A 20,819-nucleotide genomic window follows, 5' to 3' on the forward strand; every position below is an offset into this window, starting at 1 on the left:
CTAAAGTCTAAGGAGAGTTTCTGTAGATTCGCTAGTGACTAAAGTCCTTTAGATTTGTGAACGTTGCACCTGACTGGCTCGCTCGCCTCGGCTTTCGCTCGCTCGCGTTCGATCATTCTGTGGACACCTGCAAATTTCAAATAATACGCTACGTCGAGACCGCGTTGCCGCTATCGCGCATATGTAGGATAAGTTAGTCAACGACAGCAGTTTGAAGGAGAATTATTATAAATTATGTATCTTACAAGTACTTAATCGATTTCTACGAGCTATCATACGGTTCCTTAGATATCGGTTTTCTATTTGTACAAGTTACTGTGGAAACTGTTCGTCAATTGTTGCGCATTCTAAGTGAAAAGACCAAAAAAATCTGCATCCTCATAAGACTTATTATTTTATTAATATCTCGTCTCTTAGGTATCCAAACTAGTCATAATTTTGTATGAGTATTTTCTTCATATTAATAAGCTTATATTAATTTTTTTATGAATATTTGTTTGTCAATTCCAAATCAGATAAACCTTAAATATGACTATTTGTTCGTTTACACTCCAACAAATGTTTAAAACCTTATTTTCTAATAGTTTTGCCAGGAACCAAGGTTGCCAATGAATTCTTAATTATATATTAACTACCTACGACAAGTGGTATTAGAAGTACTTAATAGTATTTTGCGTATGTTTTACAGTACATAGTTTACCACACTGAAAAAACGTTTTATTTAAGGCTAAGAATTTAAAAAAATTGTGACGTTACAAAACTCCAGTTTCTATTGTCTAAAACGGTATGAATAAAAAACAAACTATTTACTTCCGACTATTATTCAAATTTTCAACGACATTCTAAATAAACGCGATGATTAAGTCTCAAATTTACGTCCCACAATCTCGCATTACAAATGAATGACGCAATTATATCCAGGTCTTGATAATCGTTATAAAAGAACACTCATCTCATCCGATATTCCGGGAAATGAAGGAGACTACGAAATCTACATAAATCTGTTTACCAGTTTAAAAAAAAACATCATTATACTTCATTGTTTGATAAATTTATCACCCAAATTATAAAATACAACGTGTACAGGATGTGAACTGAAGAATATTGATAAAAATAATATCATCTTATCTTCTACTTAAATAAAGATATATTAAATAATGTCATATCTATATCAGTTATTCGGTTGCTAAGTATCATTACGTTCGCAAAAAGTAGTAAATCAACAAACTTTCCAGACTAAGTGGCATGTTGGTTTAAAATTCCAGTCACACTTTCCAGAAACTTGTAAATTTTTACGTTTAAGTGGGGAAAAAAGGAGTGCTTCATACGTAACGTGAATTAATAATTACTTAGAAATTGGATAATTTAAAAATTCATGAGGAGTCGTTTTTCGATGACAAAATTATTCGATTCTGCAAGAAATTTGTGAAAATAAGTCTTATCGCGGTTTCTACGTATGCGACATAATTTCAATTTATTTATTTTTTGTTAAGGTGTATATACGAAGTTAAGAAAAAATTCCGATCTCGTACGAAGAATCACTTTCTCATGATTAAAAATGCGTCCTTGTACCAAAAATCGTTACAACAGATGACCACAAAATTTAATTATTTTATGTAGTGCAAAATAATTACATAACAGAAACGTTTTGCTTGCTAGCCGCAAAACAGGGTCAAATTTTGAATGTCAACCGGTCGTTTACTTTTAAGATGTGGAATTATATGCAAAAATACCCATAACATAAAAAATATATGTTGAAAACTGGAAATTTTAGATGTTTTTTAAATGCTTACTCAGGATATCATCTCAATAAATTTTTTTATAACGTTTGCTTTTATTGTTTGTAAAAGAATATTTGCAATAACTTGACTGTACAGGGTGATTCACTATATTTTGACCACCCCTTTAACTGTTTTGTTTTAAGTTATAAAAAAATGTAAAATACAAAAGTTGCACGATTTTTTACGAATTTTTCGAAAATGGATGGTAGAAAAACAAATGAAATCGAAACAAAATGGCCGCGGTCTTTGTTAATTTAAATTAATTTTCACATATTTGGATAGAACGTCCTCTGTCGAGCATAGTCTTATAGGGTTTGTTGGGCCCATCTCTAACAATAAGCGAGATACTATTAAAAAAAGAAAAGAAGGTTTTTTATTAAGCAAATAAAATATCTTGTAATTGTTAGACCTCTAACTTCTGCCTTTTTCAAATTCCACAGAAGTAGAAAATTGAAATGTTATTTATTAGGAATTAAAGTAGAGTTTGGAGAAGACCTTTACTCTATTTTAATTCCTGTAATATTCCAATTTTCTACTTCTGTGTAACCAATTTAAATTTCCGATATGTCAAAATATATTACAACTAAATCTGTAAATCTTTACGTAATTGGAAAAAAGATAGAAATGTTTCAAAGAAGTCTAACAATTACAATATATTTTATTTACTTAATAAAAAAACTTCTTTTATTTTTTTAATGGTATATCTCTTATTGTTAGAGATAGATCCAACAAACCCTATATGACTATGCTCGACAGAGAACGTTCTATCCAAATATTTAAAAATATACAAGGTGTTCCATTTAAATTAACAAAGTTAACATCCGCGGTCATTTTGTTCGGACTTCATTATTTTTCTACTGTAAATCCAGAAAAAATCGTGCAACTTTTGTATTTCACATTTTTTTATAGCTCTAAAAACAAAATGTAGCGAATCAGACTGTATAGGGTGTCAGCCTAACAGACTTTTATGACATATATTTGTGTATATCCCAGATTTTAACAAAAGTTACATTTTCCGTTTATTTGCAAACTCCTGTAATTTCGATAAATATAAAAAATTTTTGTTGAAACTTTATGACTATTTTTCTCAAATAGGGGGATATTTGGCAAGATGTTCATGTTGAAGGACTATCTATTTTCAAAAGAATGTACGATCAAATAGGTATCTACTCTTCCAATTAGATAGCTTGTAGAGGTTTTGTTTTTTCTCGAAGCGAAAATAGAAAAATTGAAGAAACCCGAAACATTTGAAAAAATATATAAAATATTTTTAAAATATGTACTTATATTTAAACAAAAATTACATATTCAGGATCAGGATACCGACAAATCTCAAATTGGCTCAGCGCTCAGTAAATTAACAAAAGGTAAATAAGTATACATACTTTATTTGAAACAACAACAAAAAATAAAACTATTCTTTCATGATTATTTAAACAGAAAGAACCAAAATTAAAAAAGAAAACAAAAAATGTAACCAAATTTCAATATAAAATCAAACTAAATAACCGAACTCGAAATATATTAAATATATTATTATTTCAAAAAAAAGTTTAATTTATCTTGATTTTCCCGTTTACTTTCCAATTTTTCTGTTTCGTAATAAAAATTTTAATACCATAATTATCAATTCCAAAACTTACTGCAAAATTTACAAAATGTGAAAAAAATACAGTCTTGATATCAGTGTTTGATAGTTAAATCATATTCCGAACAAATATTTTGTAACTAATAAAGTAATTATCTTAATGAAAATGACAACCTTTGTACAAAGTTTCAAACACAAAGTACAACATACTTACTTACAAACATGTCGCTTGATAAGTATTTATAGCCGCATAATCTTGCTTTAGAAAATACAATAGCGAATACGGTGTATGACATAATACATCCAAAAAATACACTAATTTTGATAAATCTTTGGTTCAAATAACAATCCTATCACAATAAATACGTATCAATATAAAAAAATTAACATAAAAAACATACTAGCTTGCTGGACACCATCTTCTCAGCGGTCGTCCCTTCAGCACGAAAACAAAAGACACTCGCACAAACGCCGATCCGAACCTTCCAAAATTCCGGAATACAATCGAAAACACACCTCTCCTCTGACTTGCTCTGAAACCCCGTTAGCAAAATTCGTACTAAATCACCAGGCAAAATCGAGTCGCGAATGCCGGCCCGGTTACAGTGGGTACACTTTGGAGAGACGGGTGGTGCTGGCCGTTGGAAAAACGGCCTCGAAGACAACGCCAAACCGCCGGCGAGACACCTCGACCAATCCCAGGTCGACGTTTCGAATTCGATTCGAATAGACGCGGCGCGCAACAAGTGCTTTTCGGTGTCTCGGTCTCGCAGATGTTTCCACCGGATCGCAGGAAGCCGCGCGGCACAGTGGCGTCCGCCGAAGGGGCTACTACGAGTGAATACTGACGCGGGTGTGGATTTATAACGGCTAGGTTTTATCTTAATCGCTTCGTGTGTGAAGCCTCTCGAAGTTGTTATCTTTGTAAAAATTTAATGGATTCCATTGAAAATTGGACATCATGTCTTCGTTATAATAAATTTAATATTTCAAAAGGGATTACGGTGGAAACAATTTAGATCTGCTGTGATAAAATCTATTTATAAAAATGGCGACAACATGATGAACCTAAAATGTGTACTTATACGGGGTGTCCGGACTTCAGTGGCGGGTTCTGGGGAACAAATGTACTTTTGTTGAGACAGAAAAGTTACCAACAAAATGTTATTGGCGTTCAAAGTTAAATTTTTAGTTTTTTTTATACCTCCATTATTATTTGACTGATTGTATCGACATTAGATTTAGTTGGGTCGACGTAAAATAAAACGATTGAGCTTCTGAGTTATAATGTAGAGGGAGCCACTCCAACCCACTATTAAAAAAAAACACCAAGAAACATTTGTCATTGATAACGTAACAATGCCTTAATTTAACATTATTTCTACAGAAAACCGCTAGTGGTGTATTTTTTTCTTGAAAAAATGGGGCAGCATCTAATCTAAGTGAATACGTTGTAGTAAATTTCAGTCAATTCCGCCAGAGTATTATGAAGATACAACAGAAAGTATATATTTTTTTTGTAAACTGTAACACCCTCGAATACCGCGTCTCCCCAGGAAAAAAGTTTTTAGAATAAACTCTACTTATTTTTTGGTAATGAATCTATTCCTGCAGTTTCCGTATTTAACGTGAAATCACAAATCAAGAAATGGAAACATACCCTGTGTCCAAAAAATAAGGTGTTACTTATTTAAAATTCACGAGTTCTCGTCAGTTTTCGAAGAACTACAAACGAAATAAACGCTACTACCAACAACTACAAACGATTTTAAATCTAGAGCCTGGAGTTTAGTGATTTTTCATCAGTTTTTAAAGAACTACAAACGAAATAAAAGCTACTACAAATGATTTTAAAGCCAGAGCTTGGAGTTTAGTGACTTTTCGTCAGTTTTCGAAGAACTACAAACGAAATAAATGCTACTACAAACACCTAAATGATTTTAAAGCCAGAGCTTGGAGTTTAGTGCCTTTTCGTCTGTTTTCATGCACTTAACTACAAATACGCTACTTCAAACAACTACAAACGATTAATCCCAGAACTTGGAGTTTAGTGATTTTCGTCAGTTTACGAAGAATTACAAACAAAATAAACGCTACTACAAACAATTTTAAAGTCAGAGCTTGGAGTTTAGTGACTTTTGGTCAGTTTTCATGTGACTACAACGAAATAAACGCCACTACAAACAACAAACAATTTTAAACCCAGAACTTGGAGTTTAGTGACTTTTCGTCAGTTTCCAAAGAACTACAAACGAAAGAAACGCTATTACAAACAACTACAAACGATTTTAAAGCCGGGGCTTGGAGTTTAGTGACTTTTCGTCAGTTTTCATATAACTACATACGAAAGCGCCACTACACACAACTACAAACGATTTTAAACCCAGAACTTAGAGTTTAGTGATTTTCGTCAGTTTATGAAGAACTACAAACGAAATAACCGCTACTACAAACAACTACAAACGATTTTAAACCCAGAGCTTGGAGTTTAGTGACTTTTTGCCAGTTTTCATGTAATTACTAATAAAATAAACGCTACTACAAACAACTACAAACGATTAAACCCAGAACTTGGAGTTTAGTGATTTTCGTCAGTTTACGAAGAAGTACAAACAAAATAAACGCTACTACAAACGATTTTAAAGTCAGAGCTTGGAGTTTAGTGACTTTTGGTCAGTTTTCATGTGACTGCAAACGAAATAAACGCCACTACAAACAACAACAAACAATTTTAAACCCAGAACTTGGAGTTTAGTGACTTTCCGTCAGTTTCCAAAGAACTACAAACGAAATAAACGCTATTACAAACAACTACAAACGATTTTAAAGCCGGGGCTTGGAGTTTAGTGAATTTTCGTCAGTTTTCATATAACTACAAACGAAAGCGCCACTACACACAACTACAAACGATTTTAAACCCAAAACTTGGAGTTTAGTGACTTTTCGTCAGTTTTCGAAGAACTACAAACGAAATAAACGCTAGTACAAAAAACTACAAACGATTTTAAAGCTAGAACTTGAGAGTTTAGTGACTTTTCGTCAGTTTTCGATGAACTATAAATGAAATAAACACTACCACAAACGATTTTGGAGACAGAGTTTGAAATATAGCGACTTTTGATTAGTTTTCGCTGAATTACAAACGAAATATGTGCAACTACAAATAACATTAAACAATTTTAAAAACACAATTTGACGTATAGAAGTTAATATACACAAATAAACTTAAAATTGGAAGCGCTTTCTAAATTTACTCATGACAATATACAGGCTATTTGTAAATAACTGCGAAATATTTTAGGGGGTGGTTGTCGAAGTTATTTTGTGAAAAAAAGTTCATATAAAAGTAGGTCGAAATATGCTGCATTTCCGAGATATTGTTTAAATTTTAATTTCTTATTTATTTTTATTAATTATGTCAAAGAATTTAAAAGATATTGACTCGAAATTTGATGGTTGTATTTTATTTAGAAATATTGACAGCAACCTACTAGATAATGTATCAATAGAAATTAAAAATACACAACTTGCAGTAAAATGTTTTATTTTTTTCCTCAAAAACCAGTGCATCCTACGAAAAAAAATGAAGAGACCAACTTCATTCAGAATTAATGGTTGTTTTCTAAAAAAAATATTAAAACTGGGAAAAGTTAATGGCGTAGGATTTTATTTATTAAAAAAAGTTGTGGTATTCTCGCACGAACGCCACTGGTGCAAGTAGAAATATTCGGATCACCCCAAAAAAGGCACATTTATCCCTCCAAACCGTTTTCCAAATTTCGAGTCAATATCTTTAAAACTGAGATAATTAACAAAAATAAATAAAAAATTAAAATTTAAACACTGTATATCGGAAACGAAGCATACTTCGATCTATGTTTATACGAACTTTTTTTCACAAAATAACTTCAGCAACCACCACCTAAAATATTTCGCACTTCTTTACAAATTTTGAAAATAGCTCTATTTTTTTTCCTTGCTACTACAAACAAAAATTCGTTCACTACAATCAACTACAAACGATTTTCTATAGAAATCAACCATCAGATTTAAGTGCGGCCAAATTGGGGGGATGGGTTTTTTATAGACCATATAACTTTTTTCTTAAGCTACTTTAAACGAAAATATTGTTACTACAAACTACAAACGAAGATCTATAAGAATTTAAAAAAAAAATTTTAATTTTGAAATGTCGGGTGCCAGGTTCACATAGGCAAAGATTTTTTATTTTTTAAACAAATTCACCTTATTTTTTGGACAACATAGTACGATAAAACAAATTTTAAAGAAAATTTCTCTTTTGGTGTACACATTTTCTGAGATATCCATTTCTCACTAAAAGCTCATTATTTAGGCAGAATTAGTTTACTGATGAAAATAGGAGTGACAACTGGCAATATACTGCTGTGTAAGCTTGAATATTTTATCATCAGTAATCTCTTTTACACATGTCGAAGTCATATCTTTCCCATCGCGTTCAATTTGTACAATACCGTGGTTACAAATCTAATGTAGGTATTTAATGAAACACCAGGCGAGCCTCAGGGTTCGACACTTGGCCAACTCTTCTTTTATCTTTTTCATCAATGATATCGCAATCATTTTATTGTCCACTTTTGATCGTATACCGATGATTTGGAAATCTACGCTATAGTGTCTATTCTGTATCCGATTATAAAAAATTCGACAATCAGCACCTCAGTTCAACTTTGGACTTGATCAGGGTATGACAACTCCGTCCTCTTCACATTTTCATTCGTCAAAATCGTATTGTACATATTTTTTAACATCGTCGTTTGTATTTTGTTACTTTTTATTACTTTTTCATTGTTGTTTTATTATACACGTCGTTTTCTTGCTGTATATTTCATTCAGTAACAACTGTATTTTTTTAACATAAGTTGCAGATTTGTTTGTATTTTTTTATTGTTATTTTACTGTTATTTGCACGTATTTTTGTATCCTACGATTGGATTTCCTTCCCGTTAGACGAATTTAAATTAAATAAAAAATAATTTCCATTGCGCCTACCCCACTGACTATTTTTTTAATGTAACCGTAACACAGATATCCCCGAAGGCCAGGCCCCAATGAGAACGACCACCTGTTGCGCCAGCAACGCCAGCAGCGGTTGGCGTCAGCGGCAGCAACATCGGCTAAAATAGACAATGACTAATTCCACCTGCGAACAAATAGCGAGCGACTCCCATCAGCGATCCGTCAGTCCATCGACGTTTTTATCTGTACATCGCTCGATTTCATGTAAATCCGGGTGTAAATCTATCTATAAATATTATAAGGGCGATAAGGTAATTGTGTAATATCGAGATAATCTCGCGAATTATTTTCGTTGCAGATTAACGAACGCGTATCACCTACCTAATCGGTGGGTTCATCAAAATAGTCAATCAAAACAGATGGGTGCGATAGATATCTAAACGCCAGGGAAATGTTATACCTGTTTGGATTTTTTTTATTCGCTCAAACATTCCTATCCTGTACGTTGGAGATTATTAAAAAAATTGACGTGCAATTCGTGAACATAAACAAACAAGATACGACGTTGTTTTTGTCGAACAGCTGATTGATTCGCAGGGAAAACAAACTAACTTTGAATATTGCTGATGAGATTTATAATTCACACTGTCGTTATTGTATTTTATATTGTTTTGTCTTTGTATTTTAAATTGTAGTTTGAATTATGCAAAATGCATCACATTTCTGCAGTTCTTAAACTTAGTCCATAACTACAAATAATATTCACAATTCAAATGTTTCCTATGTAAAAACAAAAAAATTTGTCCCTAAACAAAAAGAAAATATTCTTTCGGTTTCGACATTTCAATGTGTAGTAATCTTTACATGTTTCTGGATTTAAAGAAACATAAAAGACATTGGGAGACGCGTTAATTGAACCTTTTTCTGCTAGAATTGGTTTTTAGGTACTTCGAGTATGAGTACTCTAATGCCTCCATCAGTATTATATATTTGCAGTACGTTTGGAAATTTTCGACGTTTCGATTTGTGAGAAAATTGATTTAATGATTAAATGTGTCAAAAGTGAATAGCGCAACTAGATAAGGGATCTAAGCAGTGATCGCAAATTTGCAAAATTTCGATAATGTTTTGAATTGTGAAGAAATTGATTTATTGATTAAACGTGTTAATAAATGGTTTTATGATCCGCAAATGGCTTTATAAAATGCAAGTAGAAATGATTTGAAACGTACTACAGTACTGGTCAGATATCCGTCCCTGGTTAGCTATTATAAGATACCAAAGCTGACGTTCGAACTCCTGCTATGATAGCTCCGTAAATGTCCTCTAATGGATATTCGCCTTAAATCTAGAATTTTTGCCTCTGTCCACCTTTAGAATCTGTTCCTCTTGTACTGGTATTTGACCTAGTAGTTTGCTATGGTGGTTCTCTTTTGCGTTGCCCTGCCTTAGTTCGAATTTCGACGTATTTGGGTTTTTTTTGTATTTCCTAAAATTCGGAATTGGGGAGGAAAACTTTCTTGGACGTTTCCAACCAAATGAAGCCTTTATGCATGTTTTTCAGCCAAAATATAATTTAAGTATGATAAACAAGTTGTTTTTCTTAAGATATTTATTTTTATAATACATTTTAGAAGGTTTTTACGGAAATAAACTAAAAGAGTGATTTTTATTACACGAAAATTAATAATAAAAACAATAAAAAATGGGGTAACAATTTTTTTTTAAATTTAAATATGATAAATAAAAAAGGTACTTAAAAAAACACTCCCTTTTTCGATTCGCATATTTTTTCCCACCCTCCAATTCTGGGTAAAATCTGACATGGTACAATATTTTGCGGACACACTGTATGAAATAACTTATAAATAATTGAAATTCCTAAAATAATATACTTTCTATTTCCTTGGACGATTTAATTCACTTTTTCAAAAATATATTTAAAAGAAGAATTATGATTATAATATGCATTTTTTATATAAACGCAAGACAAATCCACGATTATAGTCTTTCCGATACCAACTGAAGAACCAAAGGGATGACAGCATGTACCAGGTTCGGTCGCTGACGCAGCACCTCGGCATTAAAATATTAGAAAAATTTGTTCCCATATTTATTTAGCCATACCCATACATAGAAATGTATACGCCCAGTTGAAGAACGCGAGCGCGGGCAAATAAAATGCAGATACAGTTGCATTGGGCCACTGGGCAATAAATCAGCCGTTGACAAGTGGTCGACAAATTGCCCAGCAGTGCAGTGCAGCAATGCGGAATTTGGTGTGATTCAGGTAATTTTAATTAAGGCACCTTCTATTAATCATTGATATTACAATTGGGAAAGAGAGAAATAATATCACAACATGGCATTTTGGAGATCTTTTGAAACGGAACAAAACGAAATCTACCATCAAAATAATAAAATTGAGGACATAAATAATTAAAATATGTTGTTGGTCAAATGAACAATGTTCTGCACATTATATACAAATTATTATTTTTATTTTATCTTTATCAGAAAACTTTTTTAGGGACGCCTATAAAACTCATTAATTTTTATTGCCAGGCCAACTGACTTCGGAAAGACTATACCACCCTACATAAAAAAAATTATATATGTATTTCATCTTTCCGAGTGTTATCATTCACTCTAATGAGGGCTAAAGCGAATAAGCACGCTTCCAAAATTGAAATTCCAACGGAAATGCCGCCGTTATGGATATATTTAATTTTTCTGCGGTCTGTTTTTATTATCTCTCTTGACAAAAGAATTCATATCCCATTTCTAAAGAGAATAATAAAAATAAACCGTTCTGGATACGAAAATAGGGGTGATGTACTATTTATTCGAGTTTTATTATAATTTATCGCACCATATCACGAAGTCTAATAAAAATTCAGTGTCCTCTCCTCCGCATAGAGGGCAACGCCGGCACAAGGCGACAATAAAATACCGAAATTGCTTTTAGGTAGGGCAAGGGTAGCACGCGTTAAGGATGATTCACATTTTGAGGCAGGACAGGACAGTTTTTTTGCTAATAACGTAATTTTCAATAGATGTTCATGTGTCAAAGGATCTACAACTTTGTCCTTAAATTAACAGTAATTAATGTGTACAATTCTTGTACAATTCTAAGGAAATCAGTTGCAATCTCCAAAATTCCAAGAGAAAACCTCAAATAAATTTTTTTTGACAAACCACCGAATCACTACTGTATCTTATAAATTATTTAAACGCAACGACCTCAGATGCCAAATTTGGCAATAGCCATTATTCTTGAATTATGCAATTTTGCAATTGTCCGATTTTTCACCTCTACTTAAAATTCATCCCAGGCCTACTTTCATGAACGTCTGTATGTAACACTGGTGACATTTCTGTAACTGTTTTGGCTTGTTCTTGAAGACCTACCTACCCAATTAAAAGTATGCGTCCGCGGCTACGACGACCGCTATTCCGCTGGGACCACGTATTCGATAATTACCCGAAATTACCGATAATGTACGTTTTTTTTATGCAATTATCGGTACTGTAATTGTGGGTAATTAAAGTCCCATATCTATTTATATTCATTAATGAATGTGCAATGCCGAACGCTATTTCCTTGACGACCTGTATACAGAGTGTAACCGAAAAGCTTGGCAGAACTTTAAAAAGAAGTTCCTATAAATGGGTGTGCGAAATCATAATGGTACTGATTTCAAGTTTCTTGCAAGAAAACAAAATAAGAGTGAACATCCATCCGAGGCCCTTACAGAAACTACGTCCCTGTATGTAAAAAACATAAAAGATAATTCACCAAAACCAAACTTTTTTTTAATAGAATACCCTTGCCTACTAAAATCATCTTCTTTTTCTAGTTACAGCAATATATTATATATTTTCTATGGCAGTTTCTACTTCGGATTTGCCAATATTTTGGTTAATTTACACAACGGGTAAAATCAAGATTGCTATGGAACCAGTGCATGTTTATGCTTATCCACTCCTTCTACCGAAAATTTCACGTAATTTGTGCACAGTCTCAGTTACACACTCTCAGTACTTGTAATGAATATTCACATTCTTCATTCGCTTAATTTTGTCTAACCGCAACATGTTTACGACAACATGTGACCTTGCACAATGCTGCCAACTCTTCGGAATGAAAATGGCGCACAATTCAAATACTGCGTTGCTTTTAGGATACCCTTTATCTTCGAAATGCAAGTCAATTATTTTTTTACACATGAAACGGGTTTTTTACCACACTTTCGAAAAATTAAAAATTCCCCAAATCGTGAATGACCGGCGCGTGATTATTAGTTTTTTTTTTTTAATTAAACTAACTTCTTATCTAAAGATTTCCTAGAACCAAACCTGGCGTATTAATAAAATTTATATATTAAAATGAGTGTGCATCGCGTCAAATTACTGCTTGCGTTACCGCTTCCAGGGTTAGGAGGCGTAACAAGCCTGTAAAGCAGCAAGAAACATTGCGAAAGCGGTAAACATAATACAACAATGGCAGAATGTTAACGACATGTAACAATAAAGCAGACTCGGGTAACGGATACACCTATATCTATATATAATTTTTTTTATCTCGAGTCCACACGATGTACCTTTGACAGAAAAGAGACTGTTTCGCATTTTGCATAAAACTTGAACCCGTGTTACAGGCGTATATGTATTTATAGAATGTAAGATAAAAAAAGTCGTCTTTTAATTATGTGCAAATACAGTACGAGCGGGCGTTGAGTTCTGGCGAACTTCGTGGTGCCAATTTTTTTAAAATAAACTGCAATATAGACAATAAAAATAGTACTGAATTAGCAGTGGTTTCGGAAATAAAAATATATTAATTTTCGAAAAATATAAATATATATGAATATGTATGTATATCATTTAAAATGGGGTATTTGCATAAAAAATGTGTAGCGTTTTGTCACAGAATATTTTTTATAATGAAAGTTCGCTGAATATGCCTAATATAAATCTTTATTTGATTTAAAAAAATAATTCAGACTGTACGTCATTTTTATCAACTTCTAACGTACTTACTAGACTATGGACGTTTTTATTATAGAAAACTTAAGAGATGGCGTTGGCGTTTGGCATCTTTCAATAGTTCGCCAAATTCGTTTTAGTTTTATACTTTTTATATTTTCCAGTTAAATAATGATTTCACACAAAACTAAACCATTTCTGTTAATATCTGCACAACTTTTTTTGTGAAAATGTATAATAAAAAGAATATTTTCTCATATTATAAACAATTGTCTTTGGGATGTCCTTTTTTCAAATATCTGGTGTTAAAGTTTTCAAACAATGTAATATCTCTAAAAATATTTAGAACAAATGAAGTTATTGAAAATTGTCTCAACCATATCAGCGGCATAGATACACATTAAGATATTTTAAAATATTATACGTTTACAAATTTTTAAAACCCAATAAATTGATTAAGATTAAAGCATGCGTTACAAATATTGTGGAAATTTTTTTCTAGCTTCAATAAATTGGCAACAATAAAACTGCTTGGTTTATTTTGACAACTAGTTTCAACTTTGATTATGTTCTACAATTTTTACTTAACTATACAGGGTGTCTCATAATTAGTGTCCATTGATTTACCACTTGATTCTATTGCCAAAAATAAGAAAATTTTTTCATATAAACATTGGTCGAGAAATGCTTCCTAAGGGAGCTACGCCCCCCTAAATGGAGCCTCAAAGAATTCATTTTTTTAAATATTTCTGAAATGGGTTGAAGGAAAATTATGAATTTTGACATCGTGAACGCTCATTAAAAGTCGAAAAAGGTCATCATAAAATTTTTCAAAAATTTTAGTCAGCGGCGTCTCAATTGGGGGGGAGGGGTCATCGTCTTATTTTTGGCAATAGAATCAAGCAAATTATTGGACACTAATTGAGACACCCTGTATATTTAAAGAACAAGTGACACATATCCACGTGTTTGTTGCTGCAGTTACTTAAGCCTGGCATAAGTTATAAGTGATTGTGATTTAACCTCTGATTTAACCTCTGATTTAACTATTATATCACGGAAAACAATAATTATTCTGCGGGCTAATGCCTCCACTAGCATTGAATGGGCTCATTTAGCTTTTTTTTAAAATTCATATTCAGAAAGTATACATCGTAGTTAATTAATGTGCAAAATATCAGAATTTTCCTTCAACAATTTCTCCCTCAAAATAATTAATGTGGAGGGCCGCACGGTAGCCATGTTATGACGTCATACCATTCGTTTGTGCCTAGCCCGCATACTTGGATGGGTCTCATTTTGTCATTTTTGTTAGATACGTCCGTACGTAAAATAGGGGGCAATATATCTAGCGATAAAATCAGACAAAAGCAAATTTAAACTAATCTAATTAAAAAAAACGTCATAAATTGTTCAGGAGAAAAAAAACATATTTTTAGATGGTATGTCCAAAAAATAAGTATATCACTGAGCAAAAATAATTTAATAAAAATAATTATTAACTGATCTTTTTTTTCTTTAATTAAACTTTTTTTATTTCACAGATGAAAAAATATTAATAAACAGGGGAAAAAACTTGAACTAAACAGCATAAAAATGGCAAATATCTCAATGAGAAATAATTGAACAGAAAATATGTATGTGTACATATATTTTTTTTACATATGTAAATATGTGCAATTTTGAAAAAAAAAATGTAAAATTTGTGCCTTGCATTATTTCTTTTGATTGCGCCGTGATCTTAAACAAATTTTTCATCTCAAGATTTCAAAACTAAAATTTTTAGCTTCAAGATGCTTCGTTTTTTTCGATACGACCATTTTTCGCGAAGTTACAAACTTTTAAAAATCACTAAAAAAAATTTGGAAATGTTTCTGCTGCTTTAATTATTTTGCTGAATGTATTCCATAAACAAATAACTTGAAACAATAGCTAATAGCGCATTCAACCGTAGGGTCAAGTCAGTCGAACGGTATGACGTCACAAATGCTCTGCGGACGGTTTGGACCGTTTCGAATAATTTACGAATTACAAATTATCTCGGAAATTATTTATTACGATTAATATTAACGCTATCGACTTTTTCAGCTAAGTGTTTGCGGAAAATGTAAAAAAAAAATAAATTACATAGTGCTGAATTATAGCCGTAGTATCTAGCACAGCTAGGATCATCCGTCAGCAGACCACCAGACCTATACTTATCGGTGAATGTAAAACATTACATAGAAGTAATAATTTTTTTAACTTTAATACTTTGTCTCAAATATGATTCTTCCAATAAATAAAGGGGAAAATTCTTAAATTTGGGCAAGAAAAACGCTGCTTCACTTTTTAGGTACATGCCAAGTACCAAAAATTAAAAATATCTAGTACCTACCCAATTAATCTTATCTTATTTTTTTTCTCATGATAACTAATTGTTTAATTAAAAATCCTATTACAAAGTTACATAATCTGTCTTAAATGATGTAATGTAGTAAAATACATATATAAATTAAAGTGCATGTGACATAAGTAAATAAAGTAATTTTAGACAAAGCAATTATATAGGTTATCTTTCAGCTATTAAATGTAGATCATTAAGTCCTATATTGTTCAACAATGAAAAAAACTCAAATACCTAAGAGCACAAAATGGAAGCAAATGGTGAAAGAAAACAATGAGCAGAAAGTTTAATAGGAGCAAAACAGAACTACATTGTGAAAGAAAATAGCTTTTCCCTTTTTCCTCAGATTGATATAAAAGAGAAGAATCTGGACCAATTCTCTAGTTTAATATTTCAATACACATATAAGACATCTGTTTCTACAAGATAAATTTCTTATGTCACTATTATAAATTATATTAAGCAATCAATCATTAGTCAATCCAGCTTTCTGTCTGACAATTATCAGCTGAATTTAAGAACTTAAGTGCTATTGCCTTTAATCAAACCAGCTAATTGAAGTTTGGAAATGGTCAAGCAATTTACTTTTTAAATCTCCCCTGTAAACTTTCACCTAGATACCAGCAACAGGTGTTTGAACGAGCCTCTATTCTGCTGTAGGCTGGAATTTGGTGATGATTATAGACTAGACTAGACATATATCGGTTTGTGCTTGTGTCGAGTTCTTTTGTGACACGAAAATAAAAAGAAAAAAATCTTTCAAGTTACTCACCTGTTTCGGCATTGTGGCTGATTTCCTTTGGTCCAAGCTGTAAAACAAAATCATACGGTTATAAAGGAAAACTTGAAAAATAAACGTTAAGTTCATATTGATCCCAACTAACATCAAGGTTTGAGAATTGTTGGCATTTTTTGTTAGTTTATGGCAAGCAAAGAACAGGTTTGGATTGTTAACATACCGCATTTTGTACTAATTAAATACCGATAAGTTTGCCCACGAAATATTAATGATTAACACTGGCAAACCCACAGTTATCGTGTTATGAAAAATATTCACAGAACAATATTTTTTGCGGGCATAATAAAACAAAGGCCTTGAAAACGATACCGTTTCATTGTGGACGGTTATTCCTTTTTTCACATGGTGCACTATGATTTGTGTCATCATCAGATTTGGAGTTCATTGTAAAGCAGTATAAAAAAGTTCAACCCAACGATATAAACGTCATAATTAAATTAATTATCTATTTGCTGTGTCCGTAAAACCTGTTTTACGAGTATTATTATAGACGGGCAATTTTCTGTGGATCCGTACAACACACATCGGCATTATCTTTTGGAAAATTGTAAATTACTATTTACATGTGTGCAACAATGCACAGGTAGACTATGGAGGTTGTCGCCGGTACTTGTTTATAACTATGGCGCTAAGCATCGGCAACAATTTACTGACACGTATGACTCAGAAGGTACTTACTGGAGAACTAATTTATATAAGGGTTAATGCACTATAATCCACCACATTAAGCAACACACGCGTTTTTTTAACGGGCACACACCCTTTACACGCACGAGACGACAACTTAACGTGACAAATTGTCAAGAAGATTCAGCAAATTATTTTTCCGTAGTTCCTAGGCCGGCCACTAGGTAGGTAAATATTTGGATTTTTCGCTGTGGCGCCATCCAGCGACTGGTGTCTGAAACATTGGTTTTACTTTGAACGCTACCATCCACGCATGTAGAAAACTTTAATGCAATTGTTAGGCTAGGTTTACACGATTGCCAATTGAATGATAAAACGTTAGGTTGGGTTTACACAGGTACGATTTGATTGGCTGGTTTACAAAGAAATATAATAATAATAATAATCAGTTATAGGGAAAACGGTCAGTTTTGTATCTGATTATTTTTGAGTGCTTGGTAATATTATAAACAAAATGTAAAATGTTTAACCATTTAAAGAAATATTTACTTACCATACAAAAATTACAAGGGTCTGGTTGTCGTTGATATAAAAAAAAGTTGCGTTAGTAAAACAAGACATTTAGAGACAAAAATTTATTGTGCTTTGTACAAGAGAATTAATTTCACGATTCCACCTGTTGCAAATACTAAAACGTTTGACACATCGAACCAAACTTGCCCAAATTTAAGGTTGGTGGTTCGTCTGGAGGTGGTGCCTCCTCAACGAACTCTTATCCGTAAACGACTTATCACAGTCACGGCATTTGAACATCTTGCCCGTGTGCGTAACCAAATGCCTGCTCAGACCCGAGGCATGGCAGAACACTTTCGGGCACAGCGAGCAGTAATGTAGTTGGATATCGGAGGGGCTGTTGCCCAAATGGGTCCGTATGTGCACCCTCAGGGGTTCTTTTTGTGTGAAACCCTTCGGACAGTGCGGGCAACTGTACGGTTTTTGGCCGGTGTGGGTCATTAGATGCCTGTAAAGGATTTCCTTTTGGGCGAAACTCTTCTGGCAAACTTCGCACTGGAATGGACGTTCCCCCGTGTGGATACGCTCGTGACGGACGAGCGCGGATCTTGTCGGGAACCATTTCTCGCATATTCCGCAACTGAACCCTGGAACGAACACGAGAACAGCGAATTAAGAAGGTATTTGGTGTTTTTACTATTAAGAGCTTTACCTCTTTGCTGCATGTGAACAGACGCATGTCTTCTCAGCTGGATCCTCCTAGCGAAGGACTTAGGGCAATCGGGGCAACGGAAAATCTTCAATTCCCCGTCCTCGTTGACGTCAGCAGCCGGGCTGGGCGAAAAAATAGATGATATGTCGCTTTCTTCCTCCGTCATCAGTTCCATTACGATCACTGACCCATCTTCCGTCGTCACTTCGACTTGGGTGGATTTACCGTCACTCTGGTTGACTTTTAACTGTAGCTGTCCGCTCAAGTTCAAACCTGGTTGAGAGGCGAGCGTGGCTTTAACGGCATCTGCTATGGCATTCATGTTATTGTCGTCCATCACCTGGTGCTCTGTATCTTCGATGATAAAAACGTTGTCTGCTTCTTCGGTCTCTTCTATTTCTGTTTTCAACTGGTCCGAAGATTTTAAAGTGCAGGCCTCTTTTATTGCCTCGTCCGTCTCTGGAGGCAACGTAATACTTTCGGGGTCATTATCAGGTTCCGTATCGGGTTGGATATACGACACTTTAGTTACACCTGAACAAAAAGCATGTAAATTTTGAATAATAAAATTTAAAAAATTATATTACCAACTAGATCTTCTTCGGTGCTTGGTCCAGGTTGTGAATTATCTTGTGACATAGCGTGCACTGAAGTTTCCATAATTTCCATTTCCATGCTTTCTTCCTCCTCAAACTGCTGATTTTCCTCTTCTCCTATTTTTTCTCTCAGTTCTCTCAAGTGTTGCCTTAATTTCATGTCGGAGCTCTCACATTTCTTTCGAAAATTATAGGATTTCTCCAATTGAAACTTACAGGGATGGCAGATCTTGTCTGGCAAGCCATCACCCTCAAAAACCTAACATAACAATACAATACTTTCTTAAAAACATTTCTAGTTCTAACTTACTTTTGTACTTTTTAATGAAGTTACACCTACATATTTTTAATTAAGAACCTACCTCTCAATACATTTAAAAAACATGTTCAAAATTGTATTTTTATCAGTTAATATGAAACACAAAAAAGTAAATATTGACATTTAAAATCAATAATAGCTGTATTATTAAAAATCATTTTCTTTTACACGTTTTCTAAACCTGAAAAATTGAATTCCTGTTCCTAAGTGTAGAAATACGTATCAATCACGTTATTAAAATTAATTCTTTAGTTAATTCCCCAAGTATCTTATCAAGTTTCTTGCAAATTAATTCTAATTTGACTAGTTTCTTTGAGGCTAATAGATAGGTACTTGACTTATATGAAGGCATGAAAGATGACATTAGAGTAAAGATTTCTACTTATTCCAGTTGCAGTTTGCAAATCAACCGTATTCTACTTATTTTCGATTTTTCCAACCAACCATCAATTACCTCAAGAGCAACACAAGCCATGATCCTAAGCGTAAGCGGAATGGGTTCGTCGTTATTAAATATCGAAATGAGTTCTTCCTCTTTTCCCATACAAAGCCGGCATAATTCGTTCAGATCCAGTATAACTTCATCCTGAGGTTCTCCAGTTTTTTTCCGGCTGTAAGTTTTCATGATTCCCAATGATAAACAGCTTTTATTGATAATCTAGGTAACTATTTCACTGCAGATGAGACGCTCACTACTTTATCGTTCACCACTTCACAAAATGGCGACACTCGCCTTTCAGAGTGGCAGCGCGCGCAGGTTTCATTATTATCGAGCCGATACGTGGCGGTAAATTCAAATACACATAATTGACATTACCGTAAGCTCTTACCGATTTTTTCTTAATAAATTCATACAATAGATTAAGAATATGTAGTGGATATTGATTTATTTAGTTAAGTTTGAAATATGAGTACAATAAATTTAATTTAGTATGCCAGAGGTGGTTCTGAAAATAGCTGATATCGCCCACGACAAGAAAATATTTACGTTGTGTTGAACAATTTATTTTGAAAGGACGTACATTTGTTCTTATAAATTTGATCGAAATAAACAATAAATCTATACGAAAAATAATTGTATATAAAAATAATTATTTCATTTGGACACTGACCAGAATTTTATGCAATTTTAAATACAATATCGGCTTTTGTGACAGTTTCAAAGCAGGTATTCATTCTAAATAGTTTTTGGAACTATTTTTACCTAGCTTTGCTATTATTATTATTAGCTCCAAGGAGTCTGCTGTTGGTTTTGGACGCATCAGTGCACTATTAATATTTTCGCAAATAAATCTGGCGTTGAGAATACGCATAATTTTAGAATAATTATATAAATTGTCACACAATGTAGGAATTTATTAAGATACCGCAAAGTTAGGTATTTCCAAGCTACTTGCTTCAGAACGAAGCAATTTGTTGCTCAAACTCTTATAATAGGGTAATAAAATAAGTGCAACAAATAATATTGATAAAAGGGCGTCTATTGTAATGCCCCCTGGATTTTGACGGCC

At 33.1% G+C, this 20,819-nt stretch overlaps 2 protein-coding genes across 4 annotated transcripts in view; both read right to left on the reverse strand.

Annotated features, from left to right (window-relative positions):
- The window catches only part of LOC108903196 (moesin/ezrin/radixin homolog 1), a 76,402-nt gene extending 59,056 nt beyond the window's left edge, over positions 1–17,346 (reverse strand). Inside the window, exons 1-2 of one of the 2 annotated variants that reach the window (XM_018705287.1) lie at positions 17,220–17,346; positions 16,515–16,551 (exon numbers count right to left, since the gene is read on the reverse strand). In XM_018705287.1, the coding sequence (XP_018560803.1) occupies positions 16,515–16,526 (12 nt within the window). In that variant the 5' untranslated portion in view covers positions 16,527–16,551; positions 17,220–17,346. Of the gene's footprint in view, positions 1–3,770; positions 4,128–16,514; positions 16,552–17,219 lie in introns of those variants that run through there. The other variant, XM_018705286.2, reaches the window with a different exon arrangement.
- A 442-nt stretch (positions 17,347–17,788) lies between these two features.
- On the reverse strand, positions 17,789–20,032 carry LOC108903186 (zinc finger and SCAN domain-containing protein 2-like). 2 transcript variants are annotated; one of them, XM_018705275.1, is made up of 4 exons: positions 19,763–20,032; positions 18,981–19,248; positions 18,394–18,927; positions 17,789–18,328 (listed from the first exon to the last, which is right to left on the reverse strand). In XM_018705275.1, exons 1-4 carry the CDS (start codon positions 19,931–19,933, stop codon positions 17,895–17,897), a joined length of 1,407 nt encoding a protein of 468 aa, XP_018560791.1. In that variant the 5' UTR covers positions 19,934–20,032; the 3' UTR covers positions 17,789–17,894. The 2 variants fall into 2 exon arrangements, with proteins under 2 accessions (XP_018560791.1, XP_018560792.1); XM_018705276.1 differs by lacking the exon at positions 19,763–20,032 and adding an exon at positions 19,300–19,368.
- Between the last annotated feature and the right edge of the window lie 787 nt (positions 20,033–20,819).

The sequence above is a fragment of the Anoplophora glabripennis genome, unplaced genomic scaffold (assembly GCF_000390285.2).
Source record: "Anoplophora glabripennis isolate ALB-LARVAE unplaced genomic scaffold, Agla_2.0 scaffold105, whole genome shotgun sequence".
NCBI lineage: Eukaryota > Metazoa > Arthropoda > Insecta > Coleoptera > Cerambycidae > Anoplophora > Anoplophora glabripennis.

What these genes read in the sequence shown, in the direction of transcription:
- LOC108903186 (XM_018705275.1), bottom strand. Translation starts at nt 19,933, where the DNA reads ATGAAAACTTACAGCCGGAAAAAAACTGGAGAACCTCAGGATGAAGTT. An exon ending in CACCGAAGAAGATCTAGTTG is followed by an intron (nt 18,928 to 18,980) that starts GTAATATAATTT and finishes CTTTTTGTTCAG; the next exon opens with GTGTAACTAAAGTGTCGTAT. An exon ending in TGTTCACATGCAGCAAAGAG is followed by an intron (nt 18,329 to 18,393) that starts GTAAAGCTCTTA and finishes TGTTCGTTCCAG; the next exon opens with GGTTCAGTTGCGGAATATGC.